Source organism: Gallus gallus, chromosome 6, assembly GCF_016699485.2.
Source record: "Gallus gallus isolate bGalGal1 chromosome 6, bGalGal1.mat.broiler.GRCg7b, whole genome shotgun sequence".
NCBI classification, from domain to species: domain Eukaryota; kingdom Metazoa; phylum Chordata; class Aves; order Galliformes; family Phasianidae; genus Gallus; species Gallus gallus.
In genome coordinates, this window is record NC_052537.1 from 20,084,109 (window position 1) to 20,111,072 (window position 26,964).

At 41.1% G+C, this 26,964-nt stretch overlaps 2 protein-coding genes across 2 annotated transcripts; both read right to left on the minus strand.

The window, feature by feature from the left end:
- Nucleotides 1-8,345: 8,345 nt before the first annotated feature.
- On the minus strand, nucleotides 8,346-9,729 carry CH25H (cholesterol 25-hydroxylase). The gene is given in 1 exon segment (NM_001277354.1): nucleotides 8,346-9,729. A coding segment is annotated over 1 exon segment (825 nt). The 5' UTR covers nucleotide 9,729; the 3' UTR covers nucleotides 8,346-8,903.
- A 4,473-nt stretch (nucleotides 9,730-14,202) lies between these two features.
- On the minus strand, nucleotides 14,203-26,422 carry LIPA (lipase A, lysosomal acid type). Its single transcript, XM_421661.8, has 9 exons — nucleotides 26,254-26,422; nucleotides 25,333-25,453; nucleotides 21,759-21,957; nucleotides 21,291-21,400; nucleotides 20,591-20,727; nucleotides 19,022-19,168; nucleotides 18,498-18,569; nucleotides 16,940-17,011; nucleotides 14,203-16,107 (listed from the first exon to the last, which is right to left on the minus strand). The coding sequence occupies exons 1-9, from the start codon at nucleotides 26,356-26,358 to the stop codon at nucleotides 15,874-15,876; spliced, it is 1,197 nt and encodes a 398-aa protein (XP_421661.4). The 5' UTR covers nucleotides 26,359-26,422; the 3' UTR covers nucleotides 14,203-15,873.
- Nucleotides 26,423-26,964: the final 542 nt, after the last annotated feature.

A 26,964-nucleotide genomic window follows, 5' to 3' on the forward strand; every position in this document is an offset into this window, starting at 1 on the left:
GACCTCTTGCTGCAATGAAAGATAAGAAGATTCTTTTCATAAAAGACTTCTGGTATTATAGCATATTAAATGAACTTAGGAAAATAAGTGCAAATTTGTGCTTAATATGCGCAGAACATCTGTCATATGAGCTGCCTTCTAAAATTCACTACATCCTCCCCATTGCTCACTTAGCCTTGTGGTGAGCCTGGCTAACTTTGCTTGCTGACAGCACTGGCCACCACTGCTAACCTCAGTTCACCCTGCCACAAGAGTCACTCTCCCTTTTGGAAAACAGGAGTCACAGCACTGGAGGTCAGCTTCCTCTGAGGAGGTGTGATACTGCTGAGTTCACCATTAGGTCTTTTTTATAGAACTGTTTACTCTGGATCATGTGTTGGCTCCATGATTACGTCACATTAATATTCACTTCAAAGAAGAAAAAAGCAGAACTATAGTTCAGATCAAAGCTGCTGATTGTGAGCTGTATATCCTTGTTTCCCAAGAATTATTATCTTCATGATTTACATGCCTCTACCACAAAAACCACAGAAATGCCAACACAGCAATATCTCTAGCTACCTGCATGTTTCTGTACTGTCCCACAAAATCCTTAGTTCTCATTCACGACCCCAAACCCACCTATTCCGACTCCCTCCCCACTATTCTGTCACTCTTCTGTCTTGTTCAGCCTTTTATTCAAAGAAGAGGTAGTACAGGCTGCAACTAATCTGGAGTTGCACGCTCTTGAAGGGTCTCTCAGGCTACATTCTCACAGAGAACTGTGGCCGGTTCCTCCCTGCCTCCTCACAAATTGGGGCTGTAAATCTCTCTCTCTTCTGTATGGCTAAAGATTTTCATACAATTCGTGAGTACCTACTGTCTTACAATCTCCCCTGCTCTGTCCAGTTCTGCTGAGTTGCCTAACACAAAGTACTGGAAGACCCTGACAGACAGACACTGCAGTTGCATAACTACCATTTCCTTCTGAAACTAAATGCTAAAAATGGTACCATCACCACCACACAAGTTTCAGATGTCTTGTCCTCTTGTCAGCATGTCTCAACAGAGGAAAACCCTGAGGTCACTTCTGAGGTTGAACACATACGCCCCATTCTCCCAACCAGTGCTCCCTCTTGGTTCTTCGAGGTGTGCAGGGGTTTGCCTCTGAAACCACCAGCCAGAATTCTGATTTACTGTCATCTCCGTACTTCTTACATCATATCCTATATACCATAGTTATATATGTATAATGGATATACATACAAACTACCCCAGACTACCTTACATATTACTGGACAATCACTGGAACTGCAACACATCCATTTTTAATAATCTCATCATGGAATTCCTGTTCAAGAGGAATTAAAATCCAATTATTCCCAGAAGCCATTGGCAAGTCATTACACTGAAGATGACTTAAGTTCAAACCTTGCTTTGGTTCCTATATTAGTATTTTACTATGCACCTGTGAGCAATTTTTAATATTAGAAGGCAGAAGCATTGTAAGTCATGGCACATATGAATCAACAGCTCTCAGAGAAACCTTGCACAATGGAATTTAATTCCTCAGTAGGCACTACACCTGCATTAAATAATCAAGATGTATAATAACAGCATTGGGAAATAAATACTGTCTCATTATTACTCATCTTGTTTGGATATTAGTGCTTTGTAGATAACATACATCCATCAGCTTTTCAGGTATCTGAAAGGATCAGCGACAGCTAAGTCAAATTTAGATGCTTACATTGAGGAAGTTTTGATCAAATCCTGATAACAAAGACAAGAATCAGCTTTCACAAAATACATAAAAGATTTCTTAGCTCTTAGTTTACAACTTCATTGCAGCTCCCAGGAAGGAGCAGGTACCAAGAAACCCACTTGGCAGAGTAGGTTAAAACATGCAACTGAATTTTGTTGCTAAAGTAGTCAGAAAAGTTAGACTGGATATTTATTTTCCTCTGCTATCATCATTTGGTTCTGTCAGGATGGCTAACTTCTAGAAATGATTCTGATGCTGATGGTATGTGTGCACTAATTGATCCCATTACTCTGTGAATTAAGAGACTTGAGAGATCAGCTGTGAAATGATAAACTGGTGCTCCATAGGCAAAAGAAAAAAAAAGTAGAAAATTAGCTGTTTTCCATGCATAAAGAGCTTTGCTCTTTTGTTACAAAGAAAGTAAACTCTGTACATCAGCTTTCAGAGAAAAGCAGTGATATTCTGCTACCTGTTCCACATACAGAGGAAAATAAAAGCTCTTCTTCAAAGAAATGGTTCAGCTACTCAAGGTACCAGTCTGAGTCATAAAAAGTGCAAGGGAAAAGCAGAAGTTGTATGCAGCGTATGGACTAAACTGCACAATTAATTTCATGACGCAAAGGAAGCAGACCTGGGGAAACGGTCTTGTTAAGAAGCAAATATAGCAATTAAGTGTTGGTGTGGCACTTCCAAAAAAGGGCTGCCACACACCCTAATTGCCCCCCAGTTAGTCACCTGCTAGCAATTGTGCCCAAGCTGCCTGGCACAGAGAGCAGGCTAGGAGGACAGAAAGACTGCCAACGGAAAAAGCGATTCCCACAAGCAAGCTGCAAGAAGAACTGGGCACTGTTAAGACCAGGGCAGGCTACAACTATGGGAGCAGAGGGACAAAGGCTGGACCCAGCTGACACTGTGGAGCCAGGCATTAAACACTCCTTGGCTTTCCTCTGCACCACAGCCATTATTCTTCCTCAAGCTTTCCTGAGTACAGGCTGCACATATGTCACACTGGGACTGACCATACCAGAATGACAGGATGGTAAGGCACTGCAATACATTGCCCAGAGAAGTTGTGGGTGCCCCATGCCTAGAAGGGCTCAAGGCCAGGTTGGATGCAGCGCAATCAAGCCCGACACGCCTGTTCAGAGTCCTCACCAGAAGACCTAACACTCATACTCTGGAGAGGACACAAACTGAAGCACTGGAGCTACCACCATCCACATACTTACATGAGTTAAGGCCATTTCAACTAGCACAGACACAAACCATGATCTCCGAAGAGATGGTCTCAGTAGAGGAGGCTCTTAACATAGACAATCACCTGAACTGCAGGCAGGCCTGTGTGGCGCTGAGCACAAGAGGAAAGAGGCAAGTGCTGGACTCCAGAGAGCAGTTTCAGGACAGGCTATGAGGTATAAGCCTCTACACACAGCAAGGCTGGTGTATGCAGTATATTAGTTTGTTCTCAACTGCTGGCTTTTTCCAGGCACGAGGCAGCAGTCATCTGACTGCCTAAGTGAAGAAACACTGCAAAACTGGCAATCCAGCTGCCAGTACTCAGTCAGCTTCCTGCAGGGAGGCCATCAGCAGCTGAAAACTGTTTGGGAGCACCAGAGACAGAACAGCACTGCAGAAAGCACTGAATACACGAGGGAGGGAAGGCAGCTGGTAAACATTTGCTCTCTCTGTAAGCAGCTGATAAGGCCACCTCTGAGATTGCAGGTTTTATAAGCTCTGCCATCAGCACAGCATACTCATAGTGTTTAATTGCTCCAATTCTATGCATCTGTGCCATTCCCTTTTTTCTTTTTTTTTTCTTTTTTTTTTTTTCCTGGCTAGTTTGAAAGACTGTTGAATCAGAGTAGCTCCAGAAGTTTTGTAAATAAATCACTTAAAGGAACTTTGCAATTACCCAACTATGTTTCTTCTTAAGATAATAGTCTACAGCTTCAGTGAATTCTGAAAAAGCATTTAAACAGCTTTACATCAATACACTTCTTAGCAGTACTTTTCCATATTACTTTGGTTTTCATATCATATCAGCTTAAAAACAGATTTTCAATAGCTCATCCTAGACTTTGGGCTATGTAACTTCCCCAGACTGTTAGCTATTCAGTTCTGAGGGCAAATGAAAGTATCTACTATTTAAACTCTTCCTAGAAGTGCCGGTAATCCATTCTTCCACAGCTCTCTGAATTGTGTATCTGTTGGAGACCATGCCTTCACTCCTTACATTGAAATAAAAAGTAATGGTTATGCCTGCCTGGACTACTAGTCGCCCATCTTGTCTTGGTTTTCCGTAAGTAAAACCCGGTATCTTAATACTCAGTTGTTTGCTTTTTTAACTTTATCTTATAGCTGACAATACAAAGGTATATTTGAATGTGTACTGATCAAGGGTGGCGTTACCTGTTGTAGGTTGCTGTACTTCTCCTTTCTCTCCTTCCCCTGCCCCATCCACATCTATAGCCTTAATTATGGCAAGCGGTACAGTTCAGGTGATGAGGTGACTAGAAAGCTTCAAGACTTCTTTTTAAAAAGAAGAAAGTCTGAAAAGAAAGACTTAAAAGAATTAAAAAAAAAAAAAAATCTCCAATTTTCCACAGCTAGAAGTCTCTCTATTTGAATTCTTATTCCTTTAAGATTTTGGAATGCTTTTGTTAGTTGTTTTTGGGGCGTGAGTGTGTGTGTGTCTGAGCCACTTCAAATTTCCACAAATTAGAAACACATTTGACGTTTTGGAAATCAACAGTCCGGTTGTTGTTTTTACAAGGAAAATGTACAACAAACACAACTCCAGATTGTGTGACAAAGACCTTTCGGGTTGGGTTATACTGAGCAATGCAGGACCAGCCTAAACATTTGTGGACACTGATGCATACAAAGCCCAACATACAAGCCCACAGTCTTAAATGCAGTTCATATGCATATGTGATAGTAGGCTCACGCTAATCAGTCTCTCATCTACACAGAGAGCTCTTGAGAGAGCTTTTCTGTTTAAACTCATGACTGATTTTTCAGAAGCAGGCTCAAAATTGCTTAAAAAAGGAATGCATGGATGTACACATGCAGGTAACGGTGGAAGCCTAACTGTGGATGAAAGAAAGAATGAGTAAAATTGCTGAGTCTGCTAATGTAAAGCCATGCCAGAGTTAGGTGCTGCTTCCAATAACTTTGAGGGGCAGTGCATGACAATTTAACATTCTATAATTGATTTTTTTTCCAAAGTTGCTACAGAGATGGAATTGTCTGATATTGTCACAGATACCAGTTAACACATTAGATTAATTGAGTCTCTTAAAGACGTACAACATTTTTCACATCATAAAAAATCATGCCTGCAAGCTGTACACTGTGTTGTTTTTTACTGTAAGGTACTTGCATTTGGACAACGGGGATAAGGACAGAGCCATTTCCAGATGTGAATATTGACTCACTGTGGCTCTGAACTTCGAACACTCTGAAGCACACAAAAAACACACTTTCCAGCATGAACTAAGAAACAAACAAACAGAAAAACAGCCCATTTACAGTGTTGTATGCCTTCAAGTTGCAAAACTCTGTTATCATTTGAAAGCCTCAGCCTAAATTTCAGTAGAAAAATAAATAACAAGTGAGAATTTTGGAGCTCCTGAAACTCATCAGACACAGAGTTCAATACTTAACCATGTGCCAGTTTTCATCTACAAATAGAAATGCACATAAAGTCTTATTACATTTATGTTCATCAAATAGGATTTTTAGAGACATAAAGCAGACAGTAGCAGCATAAAAGGCCTCATTTTACAGCTTCAAAGATCTGTGCAAACATCCACTACCTGTTAACAAATCACAAGAGACAGCTAAGCTTCCAGCAGATTAGGTAGGAAGTCCATGGCACATCATGCCACATTACAATGAGGAAGGAAGCTAGGAGAATTTTGGAACAGAAGACCGAAAGTTGGTTTTGTCTGTGTGACATAAACTCTTACAAGGCAGTGTTGCACTGTTCATTTGCCTGGTGAAAACTTGCGGTAAGACTATGGGGGAATGCAAATATAGGAAGTCACATCTGCAAAATCCTGTTTTAAAATCTCAGCCATTACGACACAGAACTTGCTATGCTCTCACACTCGGTGAAACGGAATATGCTGAATTTTCAATGAAAACAGGATTAAAAAAACCCCAACTTTTATTTGCTTTGTCTTTTTGTCTCCAGTGTATGTTTTTGTTTATATTTTGCTTTTCATTAAATTACATAAGCCTGAGGTTACATGTTTGCCTGGGTCTTCTGCTCACAATTTTTTCTCATATATACATCTAGAGTTACATTATCGTGCACTGTTGCAGAATGTGCCTCAAAATACCCACAGTATGCAAACTATTTCAACCTCGAGATTTAAAGCTTATATTGCCTACAAAGCATTGAAGAAACAGGGACGAGATATGTTAAGAACATCTCATGATGACACAGATTTCTAACACGGAATGTAAATAAGCCATACTTGGAAAATTTTCATATGACAACTATTTTATTTGTATTCCAAGCTCATGCAATAACAAGCCTTTAAAACAAGATTCCAGGTCTGATTGGCAAGAAGTTCAGTATTGATATAATCTGGGGGAAATTTTCATATTTGAGGAAATGCATTCTTGGCATCTGTGTGAAGTCATGCCAACAGTTGGGATGTGAGGAACAAAGAAGGTGGAACTCTCATGAAGTGGATCACCTTTTTGCATTGTCATTTTGAGACTCCTTCCTGCTGTCAATGCTGAATGTGACTCTCTCCTGACTTAATGAGTGCAATCCCAGTTTTGCCTGCAGGTGACTAGGACTCCTTCTCTAGCAGTAAAGTATTTGTTATACCAACTGTTAAGCTTTACACGCACAAATAAAAAGCATAATAATCCCTATGAGTACAATTACAACTCTTCTTGTGTCAGTTGCTCTTAGCTTCTTATAGAGACATAACAAATTCAGCCTTAACTTTGCTTAGAGAGTCAATGGTACATAAAACAGGCTATTAAAGTGCATAGTTACATATATGCTTATATTATATGGCATAACCCATTAAAACCACAGAGCATCCCCACCAGATGTTCAGGATTTGCTGAGCTGAGTTAGATGGGATTTCTAGAACTGAGAGGGTAACTTTGGGATACCTCAAAATGGCCTCAAAGCGGCTAAGCAGCTCATAGAAATCAGAGACTGCATTTTGCCTCCTGCATTTGAAAAAAAAAAGAAAGAAAACCACAAAAAGCCAATTTACTTTTCTTTGTAGCACACCCCAAAATACTTAAGATTATAATAATCAGAAAGATTTGGAATTTGTTCCTTCAGCTGAATAAACTCATAACAAAATTCCAGGTCTGTAATCATTTTAGGACTCCATTTTTGCTCTCAGGATGCTATTTTGTGTCGTGCTTTTACCACTGAAAAAAAGTGTTGCACTTCTGTGACACCCAGAGAGTACAGGCAGTTGCAAAGTAATGACTGCAGCATTTCATACTATTTATGAAGAAGTTCATCAACATTATTTCATGCTATCTAAAAGATGCAGAGTGTCCAAAAGTACTGCTCCCCCTAAATGTTCACAGAGTGGGAATTACTAAATGCTGTTCACTCTCCTGTACAAATAGCCTCTACAGGGTCACAAAAACCCTCTGGACTGACCAGAATGACAAATACATTTCTGGGTGATGATGCATATGCATTCAGTACACACTGTCTCTGTTACTTGCACTTTCTCTTTTCCTATCACTTTCCTGAGCAGTTTATTAGCAATACAGGATAGGTTATCAGCATTAAAATGGTATACAGCAGACATGGGAAAGCCGTGTGTGTTCCGCTGAAGGAAGCACTGAAGATCTACTTATATCTTCATGTGGGTCCTTTTCTTTTTTCAGTGGGATTCCTGTGAGACTTCATGGCTACTGTTTTACACAGAACTGTTCCTCCAGAACTGTGTGGCATTCAAGGCCAGGCTGGATGTGGCTCTGGGCAGCCTGGTCTGGTGGTTGGTGACTGCACATAGCAGGGGGGTTGAAACTCGATGCTCATTGTGGTCCTTTTCAACCCAGGCCATTCTATGATTCATTCTATGATTCTCTATCAACATGCAGCCATGTCACTCTGTGCTTTAGGATCCTCCACGTTTTGATTGCATTCCCCTGAATTCTAAATGAAATATTAGATGTCTACTTTGCAGAAGCTCTCTTTATATTCCTTGTAAGGCTTTTACGTGCTAGAACTAATTAATTGTTGTGTTTGTGAAGGACCGATGCAGGGAATGTTCCTGTTCATGAAGGGGCTGCTTAATGTTCTGCTCTCACACTGTAAGTTTAGTGAAAATAATTCAAGCTTCCCCAAGATGTAATAATGAAATTTCACCCCGACTTTTAAAGTGCATTATTCAATATTTTGTTTCTCCCAAATCAAAATTTACTTAAACATACTACAATTCTGAAGAAAAAAAAAGTATTTGGTTCACTTTTGAAATAAATTGACAATATTTTAAGGAGAAAACCCTACCTCTAAAACTGAATTAAACTACACCTATGAAAAAGGAGTCACATACATTCATAATATGAACAGAGGAATGAATAACTTGAAACAGAACATGATTTTAGAGAAAGGACCACATTTATTTCCTGTTATAAACAGAAGGAACATCAAGATTTAAAATACAAATGTCGAAATTATTGCACAGTCAGCAAACTGGTACTGATTGCCTGGCAGCATTTTTTTTACATCAGTGTGCAATAACATGCTCTGGCAGGTTCAACTCCACAAAATCCGTGCTGTGTACCTTCTCTGTTTACATCATAAATCATCTTACAGCAGTAAGATATTTTTTCTGGTGTATGTATAAAACATCATACAGTAAAACAATAAATGCTTTATGAAAGCTGAAAAGAAGAGAGAACATCTCTTAACACTTCCCTTACACTTTGACTCAAACAAACTCTAGTAACAGATATTGACTATCCCTTTTGCAGTCATTTAACATAGGAAGTTCCAAGTATACAAATATATATATATTAAAAAGATTTGTTATAAATAGCCATAGATTTTATAAGTAGCTTCAAATATACAATCATCTTTATAGCTTTGAAAAATTAATGTCCTAGTATAGTTTAACAACAAAAAAATCATCCACAGGCAAATAGGCAAATATTCTTAACTAGGATGTGACTCTGTGTATGTCCCAAAGAGTCTGTCCCAGTGGGTGAAGTAAGGAGCATAGTTTGACTTGAACTTCAGATGATGGAGATCATGATGCGGTGCTCCTCCATACCAACCGAAAGGCACAAGTCGGTGAGTTGACCACGGAAGGTCATATCCTGAATGGTCCTCCACTGACAACCAGATGTTGACAAGGAAGAAAATCATTTCTGTCAAAGGATGGCATCCGAGGAGGAATGGATTGATGGCAGCAAAGAATCCCAGTGACAGCAGTTCCCATACACTGGAATACTGTGTAGTAAGAGCAAATGTTGATACATGCTTGTGATGCACCTTGTGGATGGTCTTGTAGAGCCAAGGCACTCTGTGATGAAGCAAATGCCACAAGAAATATTCGAAATCAAACAGAAGCAGGCAAACTCCTACTTGCAGCAGGACCTGAGGCAGCTCTGGAGCTATCACCGGTAGATTCGTTGGTTTCCAATACCAGTGAAGAAATGTCACTGGGAAAATCCACACAACATGGTGATACACGCTCTGAATAAAGCAAGGCACCATCATTCCAAGAGTTGGATAGCTCTGCGGCTGGATTTTGTATTTTCTCAAGTTTGGCAGTCTAGTGCTTAAAAAGTCCAGTGCAATATATGGAAGACAGAAAGCCATGTATGCTGTAAAAGAAAACAACACTGGAAAAAACGGTGACTTGATTAATGTCTCTTTTGCTCTGACGAAGTCCCAGAGCAACTGGAGGCACAGCCTATCCAGCTGTCTCTCCATTGTGCAGCTGAGTAGCACGCTGTCCCGCACGCTGCAGTTCATGCTGATTGCAGTCTGAGGCTCCTCGAATCCTGCAAGCCTTTATCTAGGCTGCTCAGAAGATGGCTCCACCCCGAAACTCCTTATTTAGCTTGGCTTTAAGGAGGAAGCTTAAAGGAAGCCTTCCTGTATAGAAATGGTGTAATGCATTACAATCAAAATTAGCTGGTCAGGTAATCACTGGAACTCCACAAAAGACTTGCATAAGGAAAAATAAATGGAAATGTAGAACTCCCTAACAGTGGAAGGGGGTAAGAATACTTTCCACTTCACACACTGCATACACTTGTAAAACTGCTGTCTTTTATTCATGATACCAGCCTTTGCTATCCTTTTGCCTTTATAAGTGAGGAAACGTGGTCTATTATTGATTTTTTTCTCTGACTGCTACAAATATGTATATGTACCTAAACTCCAGGTCTGACACATGGATATTTGGTGGTTAATGGAACTAAATTATAGCTACTACATTCAGATTGGAAGCACAGTGTAGATCTTGGAAGGTTTCAACTTAGCTTGTTTTATACCCAAGGGATGATTAAGATGTGTGCCAATAGGCTAATTCAAACACATCCTAATCATTCCTTGGGTATTAAACAGGCTAAGTGGCACACATCCTAAACATCTTGTGGGTATAAAACAGACTAAGTTGAAGCCATGTAAGATCTACACTGTGCTTCCAGCCTGAATGTAAGTAGCTGCGATTTATCTCCATCTGTTTTTGTGGTCATGTTCTCTAACTACCTGACAAGGCAAAATCCACTTGAATTGACCTGATGCAAAACTGAGCAAAAAAAAAAAAAAAAAGAAAAAGAAAAAGAAACCAACAACAAAATATCTCTTAGTTACTGGTAAGAATTTGAGGGATATGATATGGAATTCATCCTTATACCAAGTATGGTACAAGGAAACCATTCTTCACCTATGTATCACAGTAACTTAATGTAATTAAAAGATCCACTGGTTATACTAGTGTCCTCTAAAGGATCCTCCTTTGATCACAGACAAGCACTGAGCATAAAAGAGCAAGCGGAGTTGAATCTCAGCATTTCAAATTTGCTGAAAGCATGTCAGTGGTAAAAGACAAGAGTTCTTGATTCAACACTACAAGGTCGCCTCTTTTGTGCTTCTTGAAAATGGCAAACAAAGCTTTGAATACTTAGGAAAACAGAATTCGCCATCAGCTTCCTATGAACTCACCTCTTTTGTAGACACAGCATTTATTCTAATATTGGAAATGAGCTCAGCATCCTGGATGACTTTATTAGCTTGTTTAGATGATTTTAGACCTTTACAGGTGTAAATGAGAGTTTCCTAATTTCTTAATAATTAAGAATTATAAGTTAGCAGTGAACTTTTCTGATCTATGCATGGATGTTTCTTAATCCTTAAGATTGTCTTCAGCTTCAGCTATTTCATCTTCAAGAGATTCTGTTCTTAAGTAAATACAAATTTTGATCCCTCCTTAGACTTCCGGTTTACTGAAACAGTAACGCTATTATCACTTGTGCTATTATTCTGTCAGTCAGAAGCTTTATGTTGCAGACAGCTCTGGTACAGCCTTCAAAAACTTTATCTGTTGCATACACATTTTAGAAATAGATTGAGATTTTCTGCTGATGTGAGATTGTGCAGTTGAATTCAATTAATTCACGTTGTTGAATGTAGGGAAACTAAAACCCTGAGAGATATACCAATCTGATGGATGAGGACCTATATCCAAGAGATTTGCTTCAGTCCTGAAAGTATGTTTTAAACTGACCTCCATTTCACAATAAGAACATGAAAAATGCATTTGTAACTCAATCACTGTGTAGGACGCAACATTTTCTTCTGAGAGATGCTGTCTGTTGATTTATGTAGTTACAATCAGAAATTAAGCCCCCTAGATGCATTATATGATTCTCCATTTTATTAGAATTATGCAAGGGCTGATTCTTCTCTATCATATAGTCCAAATCTGTCAAAAAGGAGATTGAGGGAAATTGATTAACTGCCCTAAAGACAGTTCCAATTAATTCTTAATAGCTATATGAATTCTCACGAAGCTGTAGGACCAATTACACCTATCAGCTAAAACTTAATAATTGGCATTTTGCCTGCAGATTATGTCATAGGAAAATATTCGTAAATCCCTTAAGGAACAATAACAGAATTTCGCAGCCTTATTGCTAGTACATCCTGTAACATAAAGCATAAACAAGCTGAGGGCTGCAAGCACAGCTTACCTCAGCGACAACCTGCAGCTCCGAGGCAGACAAAGCCACTGCCGCTGTGCCCCATCTGCTGGCGCTCAGGAGGATGAACTCTGCTGTCAAGTTGCACCCTGCTGGGAATTAATTCAGGCTCAGGAAAGCAAATCGCCGTACATCACAGACAGCAAATCCTTCTTCTCCAGAAACCGATTTCAAGTTCCTTTGCCTTGCCATCGGAAAGCTTTTATTTTGCATATTTTCCTTCCTCTGACTTAGGTTTTCTTGTCAACACAAGGTGAAGAAAAGACGAAGCATACGCAAATCCATTCTGTACTTAATTCAACAATACAGCCCTGGCTTTTTTCGCTCAGCTTACCACACTGCCAAACTTCCCCATGTGTTACAGGACTGTAAACGAGTCTCTTAAAAAGCCAAGACTGCTGCTCTGGAGTTAGGTTGAAGGGCACATAGCTTGGAATGAGGCCCCGCAAAGGGTCTTAAATAGATTCCACATGAGCACAAGACACAGGAACCCACCCCAGGCCTCGCAGTGAGGTACGAGCCGTGAGGTAAATAGCAGAACGCAAACAAGTGGTTAGGAAAGCGAGGAAAAGTTAGGAAGAACGGAAACTGGTATCTGTATGCTGAAGCCAATCTCTCAGCAGCAGAGGCAAAACCCTTTCACCGTCCCACCGGCCTCCCGCTCTCTCTGGACAGACAGACGGTTGCTGTACCAGAGCTGAGGCACAGCCCGGTGCAGCCGAGCCCGCTGGCATAGGCGGGTGCTGCAGAGCAGAGAGGAAAATTTAGGACAGTGACAGGGAAGCAGGCGAGTAACCGGAGCAAACGATGCTACAGGCTGTCCCTTCTCTCTCTTTAAAATAACTAACCAAGCTGGAATCACAGTGAAGCTGAGGTCTTCGCACATGGACTCACCTTGCTGCAGGAGCCCGGTGCAACGAGCCCGCCTCTCCCGCTGCCCGCCTGGCGCCCCCAAGCCGGGACGGCCGCCCGGCTCTGCTCGGCCCTACGAGGGCTGCGGCGGCCGCGCTGCGCAACGGCGCCACCCTGCGGAGCCCTCCGTCAGGGGCTGCCGGCTGGAACGGCTCCCGCGTGTGGAAGCGCTCCTGGGACGGCAAAATGCCCCGTTCGGGAGGGGCCGGCAACTTCACGAAGTTGGGAGGCCATAGATCTTTGTCACAGATGTGGCAGGTTGGGTGGAAAAGAGAGGGCTTTGCGTATTTACGTCTTTTTCAACCTATAGACTCCTTATGTTTTGGTATACTGAGACTCAAATCCTGGACGTGGATCTCGAGAAGGGACAAGAGCCACTAATTCCTGCAGCCCTCCAACACCAGGTCCCCTGACGTGCTGCATACTTGAAGGCCCCTCCTGCACGCATTTCTCTCTTATTTGGATGAAAACCTTCAGCCCTAAGATCAGCCTGCTTTTTTTTAACAGAACGAATGTGTTTTCCCAGTCCAAGCATTTCCATACCAACGTTCTTGCTCTTCTCCATCACATTCAGAATGCATTATCTTGCATGTCTATCAACGATGCCTCTCCGACTTTGTCTTATGAAATGCTTGTAACTAGGAGGCCAGGGACAGCACAGCAGCTCCCAGTTTCCACAGACACCCCTGCTCTAGCAAAGGAGATAATACCCATAATGGTTTTGTGTAAAGCTTCCATTATTCTGGTTTTATTTTCAGGCACACAGGAGTTCTAATAAGTGACAAAGCTAGCAAAACACAAGATTTCATACACTGTGCTATCTTGACTGCACATCTACTGCATTCAGGATGGATGGAAAGGTATAACCTGAGCTTATTTATTACTGAAGCTGGGCATTCACATCAAATTCACCAATAAAAAGATTAGCTCCCTGTTGTATAATGTGGTTACATGCTATTTATGAGATTATCCGACACTCAGTTAAGCAATCTAATTACCCAAGGTTTAAGAATGTGATAGAAGATTTCCACCATGTCAGTATTTTGAAAGAAACTCTTAACCTGCAGGCTTAGAGAATGACTAAGCAGCTGAACAGTTACTTATAGTTTATGCTTTATCTAAAAGTCTCAGAAACAGCCCTTCACGTTTAGGCAAAGCTTCTCTGATGAAGAAAGTAAAATGGAAGTCAGCTATTTTACTTTTTTATTGTACTTGTTATATGGATAAATAGTTGTGAGAACAGACTTGGCTCTCCGAGCTCTCTATCACAGAGGTTCACATGCATTCATGAAACAACAAGAAGTGAAACAGATCACATCACTCCAAACTCTGAGCAGGTCTCTCACATTTATTGAGATATCTCAAGTTCAATAAACATAACACGCATGGCTCTTGCCATCATACCATCACAGAGTTGGTCAATTGGGATTCCTACAGTCTTCCTTCCAGCACATCAATGTGAAGCAAACGTAGCAGCTACAGATACAAAGCAAACTTAAAGGTCCTGCTAGGAATCACAACTGAAATACCACAAACCACTTTTCTCCTTAAACAAAGCCTGAGGACTCCCTGAGACTGAATTAGGAGTAAAAAACAAAACACAACAAACCCTAATTTATGGCTTACACATCTTCTTGTGTGGTTTCCTTTTTCCAATTAAAAAAAAAAAAAAAAAAAGTGGCCTCAATTTAAAGTGTACTATTTTCTATGCCATATACAAAAGGCAATTCTTTCTCTTAGGATTACAGAGATCTGGAACGAACTCTAACTATGGCACAGAAATTACCATCTGGACTGAGGTAACTGACTCTGGAGATTGTTCATACATCTCCATTAGGCATGAAATTCAGAGGAGTCAAAGTTCCCTGCACAGTCAACGGAAAGAGCAAGGCACCTATACCAGAGACAACTGTAGCTCCAAAGTCAGGCCTCTAAGGCAAATCTGAATTCTCCACCCCCACTGAATGGAGGCTTAGCCCCACTTTAAAAGTAGAAACAGACGAATGGAAATTGACATAAATACTGCCAGGCTTCAGCAGCATACTTTATAGTTCCTGAACACAATGGTGGCAAGCACCATACAACCAGCTAAAAAGTAAACAGGTCCTTAAAGCAGCAGATTAAGGAGAAGAGTCCATGCAAACTAAGTTGCTCAACATACAGAATTAACGCATTGGCCCTTCCCTGACCAGAAGTGTAGTGGCAGGGGGGAAGAAGAGTTTTCTAGTGGTCAGTGCAAATAAAACACAAATGTTTTATATCATTCTCCTAGTAAGTCACAACCTATTCACAAAGGTGGAAGTGGTATTTCTTTTAACTGCTTCTTCAGTTCCAGGAATTAGCAAGGGTAAGTAACAATCCTTATCCATAGCTATTATGTGGAACATGGAAAGCTTCAGTGATGCTGTTTGATTAGTGCATTTTTCTTGATTTCCAATCGACAGTGGTGATCTTCTATGACTTCAAGACAATTCTTCTTGGCAATACTGGAAGTCATCTGATGTAGCTAGCTTGTGAATAATGGCTAAAATAACACAGCAGGAAGTCACTAAGTGCTTTTTGAAGTACCAGCATCAAATGGGATCACTACAATGCAAGGAGTACTTCTGAAAGGTACTCAGAAATGGCAATGTAGTAAGAAGTGGCAGCATTATACACAGAGCAAAATACTTCTAAATTCTCAAACATCTCTGGTGCTCAGTAGACTATTTTGTCTTTCAGTTATCACTCTATACACACTATATGTGTGCAAAGTTGCACTGCTTGTTTTTTGGTCTTGTGCCACTGTGTGCAAAATCAGCAGGTTAGAATGAGGATTTCTGCAGGAGAGAAAAATAATACTGAGAAAAAAATAATCAAATATGAATCCCATTTAGTAGTAATTGCTGGCATTTTAAAAACCACAACATAAATAAGCAATGTAGCATTATTGCCAGAAAAGCAAATGCTCCAGAAAGGTGAATTTCTGGTGAACTAATACTCTGAAATACCACGCTGGTTTACAAATACTTCCTCATCATGTTAATCATTTCATTATACATGCGGTGAGGTGCATCAAGGCCCCAGATGAAATCCAAATGTTCCCATTCTGGAATGTGTTTGTGGTAAACCAAGTTTGTGACCTGAGTGAGCAGCATGGCAACATCCTTTGGGTCTGCCAGCAAGTCCTGTCCACCAGTCCATATAGCAGTTGGTACAGTCATCTCTTTTACTTTGTAGAAAGGGGGAGTAGACTGAGGGACAAAAAATGGAAACAAAAGCATTAGAAAGAACAAGTCTCTAGGGTGGTACTAAACTGCAGTGTGATACACTAGTAACTGTAAAGATGTGTCAGATTGACTTTCTCTTCTGCTTTTGGACAGTCAGAGGTGTAGGTGGAATCCTGACAAGAAAAAAGGTAATTCCAAAGTGCTCTGCAATATTATATTACGCACAACAGTAGAAATGTGGCCTGGAGAGCCTGCAAGCCAGGAGGGTAATAATGAAGTATTTTCTGATACTTCTCGCTGTACTTTTCATTCAAGAATTTCTAACCCCAATCAAACACCAGAAGTAATAGCTCCTCTGGAAGTATAATACTGCAGTATTTTCCAGTCACTAAAATGATAAGGGGCAAAATATTTTTAGTGCTACGCATAACAATTTAGAAACAAACACAAGTGAAGATTAAGGAGCTGAGGATAAGCAATACACATGAATTTACAGCATGTCCCTTCTTGTGAGAAGTGCACTGGGATTTCATGATGTAGGCAGAATCTTAATTAAATCTTAACAAAAGGATGACCTTCAAGAAACACTGTGCCACCACAACTTCGTATCTGAGCATGGACTCCATAATGATTTAGGACCACCTCAGAGCTCTACAGCTCTGTGTTTCTTGACTGTGGTTTGTTTTGTTTTGGTGGAGGCTTTTGTTTTATTTATTTTTGAAAAGGAACATCTCCAGTCTGGTTACTGGGCAACACCATTTAAAACACAGCATAAATGCAGCAGCTTGAGTAAGTGCTCAAAGACTTGTTTTTGTGATGCTCAAAAATTTTAAACAGATCCATGAAAGGTATCTACCTGGTTGTAGTGAGCCATATTTGCAGCCTTGCTTCCCCAGTCGTAAGCTTTGAGTTCCCCAGATTTCACAGCCTAGAAATGAACAAACATTCACACACACATTGAAAATCAAAAAACTCTTAACAAAGGGATAAAAAGAGATACTATCTGCTGGAGAACTGGTAAAGGCAACTCACACATGAGACACTGAAATGCCAAGTACTAACAAGGACAAGGATCACTGCTGTGTCTCACATCTCGGGAGTTGGAAACATTAAGATTCAATACCAACAGACCACAGACTGTCATAACGACAGCAGGAAAGACTAAGGAGAACAGTTTTCAGTATCCAAAGCCAGGATGTGACAATTTATGCTTACTTCTGAAACAGTTGTCTAAATGCACCAGGTCTACTCCAAAACTAACGTCTCCTATTTAATTATTTTGACCCACAGTGTCAGTCAGATGTTGGCATGGCAGCAGAGGTTGAACCCTTCTGCCAGTATTCTATTACTGTTTGTTACCGATAGATAGATAGATGGCAGCAGAGAGGCAGTCTGACACAATGTCATCTGAAGCAAAGATGTATCACTGAATTCCTCCATGCAGAAAAAAATGGCAACTATTGACATGCCTTGATGCTTGCTGAATGTTTCTGGAGACTAAAGAGTGGATGTGAACACAGTAAGGCAGTGGGTGGTGCATTTCAGCAGTGATGGCAACAGTGTGTCACCTCCACTGGCACAGATGTTTACAAGTGCAGTATGCAGGCTCTTGCTCATTGCTGGCAAAAACGCATAGCGAATGGTGGTGACTATGTTGAAAAATAGCTGAGAATTTGCTCTACAAAATAGTGTTGTGCTCCCACATCTGTTGTTGTTTCCATGGAAATAAATAGAAGGCATTACCTTCAGAGCAACCTACATGAATACAGCGGTGAACCTTTATTATGAAGTCTACCCTGATTTAACACTATTTCCCCTCTCTAGGAAAAAAAAAAAAAAAAAAAAAAGCATTCACAAATTTCCTTCTGTTCAACACTCAACCACTGTGTACAGTGCAACAGATCACTTCTGAATGGATGAACAAGTCCAGCTACAAGATCAAAGGCAGCAATGATCACTGCTTCCATTAGTCTCCTCCTGTTTGCCAGCATATACTGAGGTGAAGTTCAAAATACACTAATAAAACATAAAATAAAACCAAACAATATAATTGAACAGAAAGACTGCTGCTCTTCCCTGGCTAAAAATGTAACTTTTAGTCAAAGCAAGGCTTGCTGAAAGGCAAGCAAATATTTGCTACAGCATCTGCCTGAGTTAAGTCATTCCACTTGTATTGTTTATTGGCCTGAACTGCTTAACATCAGCATACCTTTACTGAAATACGGAAGTGAGCTGAGTCACCATAAGGTCAATATCAAAGCAGCTGCAGTGAACAGCCGCTGTTCTGATTATTAGCAGTTCCAACATTTCATCAAAGCTACACTACATACATACTTCGAAATTTTATTCCACTTAAGTATCAGGGATGTCAGTGTTCCACAGGCAATGAACATTTTAGATTCTGAAAACTCTACCTGGCTCCAGTGGATCATGTTTTGTACAGATGTCCCTGCAGGGCAATGCGATGAGTACACGTCCACACGGCTCTGCAACAAGATAATTAACACAATTTACACTTCACAGCATAAAAGTTCTACCCATTATTGCTTCTGAAACAGCCAACACAAAATTGACCATTCCTCTTAAAACTACTCTTAAAAAAAGAAAAAAAAAATCACTTGACAGGCACCATACAAACAGGTGAGGTAAAAGTTTCATATGTATTGCAATTAATTGTGTAACTTACAGCTCATTATTAAATGTAATAATGACATATCTAATTATTATATAGTCAGAGCACCTTTTTAAAAGTGCTGGATTAATTCTACCCATTCCAACTGGACAACTACATCTACACCAAGGAAAGACATTCATTTACACTCTGCATAACAAAGGATTATTTTCTAATTGCACATAAAGAGCAATTGGTACAGTGATACAGTCAATACAGTGTTAAGAGTCTGCAATAACTTCACTACTAAAATACAACAAAACATACCATATTCAAGTTTCTCTCATTAAAGCCACACAGAAGAAAGAATAAATTGCCACAAAGGTCATCAAGTATTCTGTGGGTGCAAACATGGGTAGCAAGCCACTTCAGCCAAAAATTCTGAGGAAGAAATTGCTTCTTTCCAAACAAGTTCTACAAAATAACAAACATAGCACAGACATGTAACTGAACTGAATCACATGGTTTTAGTTTTAATACTAAAAAATCCTTAGGGTAATTATTTCTATTTGCACTGGTGACAGGTAAGTCATACTGAAAAAAAATAAAAATAAAAAAAAATCACCTAGCTCCTTATCAACCCTGTTTATAGTCCTATGGGAAGGTCAGGGTCAGTGCTTCTGCTACAAACAGTGCAGTGAATTACCACCCACAAAACGTACATGGGATCTGGGACAATGATGCAATTGCAAATCTAACTTCAAATTCAATTCATTTTTAAATTCAGTATTTTACAGGAGTACTATAGAGTTTCTCGTCATCAGAATCATTTAAGGCTAAGCTGCACCTGCTAATGTGAAGTGGCCTTGTACTTACATAGCTTGAAGAGAGGAATTTGCAAGAAAAACAAATTGCATGAGCTGTTGTGGCTACTTCCTCTTGTTAGTATTTTTAAAACTTCCAAAATTTTAAAGTGGACCACTTAGCACTTCCTTAGATACAGCACTGTTAAGAATGTGACTGACCCACAGGTTTGTGGCTCTCATGTATTTGTGCAATCCAGTTTTTTGGGTTTTTTTTTTGCAAGACTCTGTGAGAGTCACACACAACATGAGCATCTGCACAGGGCACTGATCAGCTACTCCTCCTCACACAAAGTTCATCACAATTGTTAGTACCACTTCTATGTTAACTGCTTTCGGTGCAGAGAACAAATAACGCATACAAACATGCACTAAACCAGTACAAGGGTTTATCTCCGAGGACAAACAGGTCTGCATGGGAATCGCCACAGGTGGTATAGAGCAACGTGATCATTAAAAATGACACACAGGAGGGTGTTCATAATGTTTGACTCCAGGCGCTGACTGCAGCCTGCCAGTCTGCCTACATCCCCTTTGCTGTTAATGGTGAAAGGTAATCTCCAGAAGATGACTCATAACATCTAAATAAAGCTGCTGCACATCATCACCCTCTGATAGATCTTCCTCCTGTACTTAATAGTTATTGTGAAATAAATCTGTTAAAGTTCATGACAATTCAAGAAGTATACTATATAAAGCTATCACATGACTCTTCTAAAACAGAAGAACTATTATGTTATTTCTTTAGCCTAAATTCCAGAAATATGTAACCGAAAACAACCATTATTTTATTCCACCTATGATGATGTACTTGTAAGGTACATATTAACACCAATGCAAATTGTCTCATTAGACAGTAGTAAAACCAGAGAAGCTACTGCTGACTTTCATAGCATTACTGTGGAAAAACTGGCCCAGTGTTCCTGTGGAACACACTAGTCTCTAATCCACAGCTATTAACATTCTTTGTTATACTGTTTTCAGCCAGAGACGTTCTTCCTTTGGCTTAAAATATGAACATGAAAAAACAAACCTTGATAAGCAGATCAGGAAATGCTCCCAGCTTTGTCAGAGGGCTAGTGGAAAACTTGACTGTAGCTACTGGTGCCAAGGCAAAGAACATTTTTATTTTCTTGGCTAGCTTTGGCAAAGTTGAAAAAGCAATGAAAGCTGCAAATAATAAGAGAATAATTAATAAGCATCATTACTGAAACACAGACAGGATTTTATGTGGAGGTGATTTTACAAGAATCTACGATGTGTGCAAAAGCTTTTAAATCAATAGTATGACTGTTTTCTGTAAGATCAAAAGGATTTCTCATCTTCCGAAAATAAACAGTTTGTGCTGAGTAACCCAATATTCTTCTTTTTATTTGCAGGCCTAAAAACACTTGATGCAGGCCTTCTATACAACAAATATTCTAGAAATGGCAGATTTATTCTACATATATCTAATGATTCTACATTATTACGTGTAGCTTGTCAAAATACACATTTCAGTAAGAACTGTACTGAATCAGTGACTTCATTTTCTCATTTCAACAGCTTCCCAGTTTAAGTAAGAATGGAAACATTAATCATTTTCTTCTTAATGATGAATATTTCAGGAAGTAGTCAAAAAACAGAAGCTGTAAATTTTAAGACTTTTTTTTTTAATACCATTAAACCATACACATTGAACTTGTCATCATTTCAAACACAGCATTTTCTACTGAATGCATCTTCTCACATACCCATGGTGGTGCCTTGTGAATGGCCAACATAAAATACTTGCTCCTGGCCAGTTTTCTTCAAAATGAAGTCCACAGAAGCTGGAATGTCATATTTAGCCATTTCATCAAAGCTACAAAGCAAAGACAAAATTATCAGAGTGCAATAGTTGCATAGACCAGTACTGTACTGAAGATCACCTGTCTGGACATAAAGAAAAGCTTTCTTTGGATGACACTGTATACTCTGGTGCTGTAATCACACCAAGTATTGCTGAAAGCAACTATCACCCTACTGATGATCTATGAAAGCTTTCTCAGGACAGAACACTGACCATAAAAGTTTCCTTTGTTACCTCTACATATGTGACAGGGCACAAACAGAAAGAAAGCATCTTGTATGTTCACACTGCAACTGAAATGGGGTGACAGGAAAAGACATAAGCCTGCTCACAAACAGCAAGTGTAGTTTGTCTACAAAGATGAGGATACCTAAAAATCCAGAACTCTTCTTGCTTCACTGTGAAGTGTACATGTTTCCTGGACCAGGTGTTCCCTCTGCTGTTTCCCAGCCATACATCATATCCAGCATCTGCCAGCATAAAGCCAAGGCTGTTGTAATCCAAGTTCGTGACCCAGTTGCTGCCATCAGCAAGCAAACCATGCTGCAGAAACACAGCAGGCCTTGGACCTGAAAAACAAAGCATTTATCATACACTTTCAATTCCATGTTAATAGGAAACTAAGGAAAATTCAGGAGAGTGATTGAAAGTCTGCTTCAGTTTTGTACTTTGAATATTTCATCTATGAAGATTAGCAGTACCAATATTAGCGCCATCCAATATCTTCTTGTTACCAAAGCTCTTGGCAGAACCCAAAGAACAGCATGGGTTAGACGATAGGAAACTTCAGTTTCAAAGGCCTTTCTTCACTTAATGTAAGTAGCTAAAGCACCACAGAGAATATCCACATGAAATTTAGAAAACTTCTCTCCGGGCACTCCTACACCAAAACAGAAAATGACTCCTTTATTCCTGCTTTAATAACTGAAATTTGAGACACGATAATTTTATCTCAATGCCAGAAATTACTCAGGAATTTACTTCCTCCAATGATGCATCATTCTACAACAATACCAAGTTCACACAGTACTTTCTCCATTGATAAAGCAGACTTAGATCTTTCAGCAAAAACAGTCACAGCCAGGCTGTGTCCATAAGGGTTTACTGTGAGTTTCATAAATCCAAATCAGTAGCATTTCTCCCCCTCGGCAGCCTTTATGTCTGGGAAGAGGGAGATTTCTGGTGTCTGTTTTTCCCATTTCATTTAAAAATAAAAACGTTGTGGCATTGTGTCCATGCAAAAAAAAAAAAAAAAAGCAAATCTCCAGCAATGCCAAGCAAGCACTCAGGACAGTGCAATTCCACACTAATGTTTTCTGTACTGTAGTAATAGTACATCTCTTTCTGCGTGCAGGATTTTCAAGCCTCACACTAAATTTGTTTTCAGTAATGATCAATTCTAGCTTTGTATTTTCTTTCCTTTTACTAAACTTGGATAAACTAATTTCGTTTTTTTTTTTTTTTATTATTATTATTAACATGGAAAGGGGGAAGCTGTTCAAATCCTTCAGTGCTTTAATTCTGTCCTCTTGTTAACCACCAGTTTCTGAACTTCTGCCAGTTCCGTTTTCACTTCCCAAAGCACATGATTTGTGCAATCACAAGACAGACTGACTTGACAATAATGATTTTAAATCACCTTTGGTCCTAAAAACCCAGAAAGGGAAATAAGGAGGGTGGAAACTTTAGGATACCTTTTCCCGTATGTAACATTTTGTTCTAATCACACACAACCTGAAAGATACACTTAAAAACATAATCCCTCTTACATTCTTTTAGTGTCACATCAACAACTCCATTCAGTAAAACAGTTAAAACTTCAATAAATCTATATGGGGCCTAAATACAGTTACTGAAAATATAAATCTATCCAAAAGAAAGAAGAGGAGCTTATTCCAATGCCATTCTCACCTGTGCAATGTAGTTATTTGAGATTTTTAGTTACTACTGAAAATGAAAATCATTGACTTTATGTTTTTTATGCTCTTCATTTGTTTTTCCTCTTTTTTTTTTTTTTCTTAAAGCTGAGGAACTGTAGGTTTTGTTCCAAAACATCATGTGATCCATAACTCCAAGGGATCCTATTCACATTAAGCAGGTATTGCAAAAGAATAATTATGGCATATATACGCTAAGTCAGCAGTAACACATCATTGGTATCTTTCTGGGAAAAGATACCAAGTCTATAAAAACTTAAGATCAACATGAACTTTGAGATCTTCATTCTTCTAAGAGATCATACTTCTCCAAATATGCTCAGTAATCCTTGTTTTTAAAATTAAAGCACTTTGCAAAACATGAACTTGGGGTCGAGGGTGTGGCAAGGGGAATGTGGAGAATTCCCACAAGTCAGGAAACTTCTGTTTGCTTATGTCATAGATGAAAGATTTAACAAAATCAACATGTTCCAGGCAGCTTTTTCCTGTGGTTTCTCTGAAACTTAAGTACAAAGACACCTGCTAGGTTTGACTGGCCTCATCCATGCACTGATCTTTACACACCAACCTTGTGAAAGACAGTGCGTGGTGCAAACACCTCAACTCCTACAGAACCAGCAGGTGAGACTGCTGCTTGGCCTTTAGAAGAGGAGAGGCATTTCCCATAGTCTTGTCTGCACCCACAGCAGAAGAACAATCAATCATTTATTATGTAAATGACACTTTTTTTTTTTTTAACCTCTGATTGCAAGCTTTTCAGTCTCAAAGGTTCTGAGGTAGTCTTTAGGATAGATGCAGTCTATATGCAAACTAGCTGCTTTTGTACACAGGGAGTTGTCAGTATGACCTTTTCTAAGGGGTGGTGGTATAACTGGTACTAAATTCAGTGGCTGCTATTCAGACACGCTTACTTCTGCACGTAGTGCAAGACAACAATCCAAAGGCCATCCATCTCTCTTCCTCCACACACATTCCTCTCATTTTTGAGCATTCCATCATTCAGTTGCTGCAAAAATCTTTGTTCATATTGCTCTCATAAGTCTCAGCTTACACTCCATTTCTATCGCCTGAGCACCCCCTGCACTCCTTCTGTGGCTTTAAGCAATCTTATAAACTGTAAGGATTACTGTGAAACAGTGGTCTGGTGGTTTATGCCGATCACCCTCCCCATTCCCCACCAAATCACATCCATAAAAAAAATCTGGTCTGAGCTCACTGCTGCCAATAACCTGCTGCATATGCCGATTTGCAGTGTATTTTAAATGTATTCTACCCAAGATGCTTTGGAGTGATTTTCTCTCATTATAATATCTACCAATTTAAGCAGCTGCGTATACAAAATGACACCACAACAGCAGGACTTGTTCTAGCTTGTAACTTGCTGCAAAGGCAGCTGCAGAGGTTACAATGAACAAAATGATTCCTCCCCCTATGCCCCAAAAATCAAGAAGTAATTATTTAGTGAAGTTCCCAATGGGAACTTCTATAGTTCAATTGTATTTCACAAGAAGAGGTATACAAATTGTGCCTACTTCCAAAAATGTCCAGGTACTTTTGAACAAAATTCTTTTTCATAAGGTTTTTTTTTTTTTCAGTGTGGTTTGAAACAATGCTACAATGGTACAGTCAAACTCTTTTCAAGACACTAAATAATTTTTTAGAAACGTCTTAGCCCTATTTTCTCCCTACCAGAAGATCCAGGCCTTTCAGGCCCTCAAAAACCAAACAACAAAGGGATTGCATTAATGTCACAAAATGGAAGCGCCAGGAAAAGGCAGCTTTCTAACTCCTTTACCCTTCCCTCACTGAAGTCACTCTACACGCACCTAAGCCATTCTGGCCATGACATTCACCAGTCACAGACTGTAACTCCACAGGTTACAGTCTGTAATCTTCTTCTGAATGACTGTAGGAGCAGAGCTCTTTTAAACTTTTTTTTTTCTTTTTTATGAAGTGTAGAACTTTTCCACCCCTTACCATTTTTTTCCAAGCAGAAATAAATCTTACCTTTGCTCCGCCCCAGATCTTTTCTTCCATAAGGAATTCTGTTAACAGAAAGAATGTACCCATCCTCTGTTGTCACTTCATATTCCTCACTGGGGTATCCCCTGAACATGATAATCTGACTCTGAAGAAAGAGAAGAAACCAGTTTGGAGTCACACTCCCAGCCTGCTTCATTCATTAACATGCTCAGAGTACTCCAGGCTCCTTCTCAACAGCAAGGTGAAATTACAGCACCTAGCAGGAGTGTGCCATGGCCATCCCTCCACCTAGCACAGACAGACTTCTTCTGAGACCTATGCCAGGCAGGAGCCTGCCAGAATACAACCCAGAGACTTGGGAGGACTTGCTTACCTCTGTCACACCTTTGTTATAGTGCAAAAGAAGACTGTAGCAACACTAGCACAGGTGCTGCAGGGCAGTGTCACAGCACCGAGCCTGGAGTTGCAATGCTTGGACACCGGGTTTGATTTTGGGAGGTGCCGTGTGGAGCCAGGAGCACTGCGCTCCTCGTGGGACGCTTCCAACCCGGGGCATTCTACTAAGAGTTCATCTCTCATTGGAAGGGAAGGACAGAACAGGAAGGCAAGCAGCTGCCGCTGCAACCACGGGAGGATGGCACCAACAGCAAGTACGTTCTATAAGCATGCTCTTTTCTAGCAGTTAAGCAGAAAAGTGGCAAAACCCACACAGCTGGCTCAGAAGTCACAGGAGAGAGATCAATTGCAGGCATCAGGAGACCAAGCAGGACCCGAAGGAGAGGTGCGAGGCACCGGGGCCGGCAGTAAGCCGGGGCCGCTCTCCCGGAACCACACGGCACAACGTGTCTCCGAGCTCACACTGCCGCCGTTCAGAGGCTGCAGCCACAGCACCGCTGCCGGCCCGGCTCTGCCCCGCGCTACAACCCGCCCAGCTCCACAACTCACGATGTTCATATTCGTCTCCGGGTCCACATTCCTTCTCCCGACGGCGAACGCGCCCAGAACGACGACACCGTACAGCAACACTACGCCAGACAGCAGGCCCCGCATCCTGCCGGGCTGGGGGAGGCTCGGCGGCTCGCAGGGCTCGGCGAAGCGGCGCCAAGGCGGCTACGTAAGAAAGCGGCCCCGCCGCGGGCTTATGTTCCTCCTCCGCCGAGCCCCGCGGCCGGCACGGGACCGCGTGACAGGGCGGGGGCGGGCGCCCGCTGACAGGGCGAGGACGGGGCTGCGCAGTCCCGAGCGGCTGAACGCGCGCGGCCGAGCCGGGCGTGTCCCGCGGCCCTCACACCTCCCCCCGGCCACGGAGCCGTCCGCACACCGACCGGCGGCGGGAGGAGGGCGCGGGGCCGGCGGCGGCGCTCAGGCCACGCGACGCGGCCTATCGCGGCCCGAGGGGCGGGGGCCCGCCCGGGGGCGGCGGCCGCGCTGCTCCGCGGCGTTCCGGTGAGGGGCCGCGCCGGGCCGTAGCCGCCGCGCTGCGACCTCCCTGCCCGCCGCCCCTCGCCGGCTGCGGGGCCTTGGGCGGCTTGATTCAGCGCTTGTCAGCAGCTCCCTGGGGATTCCCCCCCATCCCTGAACTCGCTTTTAAATAACTCTTTTGACTGAAATTGCACGAATACCCCCCGCAACGCCCCATGAGTGCGCAGTTTCTGC

Bases quoted from the DNA above. Each gene is read 5' to 3' on its own strand.
- LIPA (XM_421661.8), bottom strand. From the start codon at position 26,358: ATGCGGGGCCTGCTGTCTGGCGTAGTGTTGCTGTACGGTGTCGTCGTT. The intron at 20,728-21,290 runs GTATGTGAGAAG...TATTATTTGCAG, and splicing joins TTCACAAGGCACCACCATGG to CTTTCATTGCTTTTTCAACT. The intron at 19,169-20,590 runs GTTTGTTTTTTC...GTTATTTTGTAG, and splicing joins TTCCTGATCTGCTTATCAAG to AACTTGTTTGGAAAGAAGCA.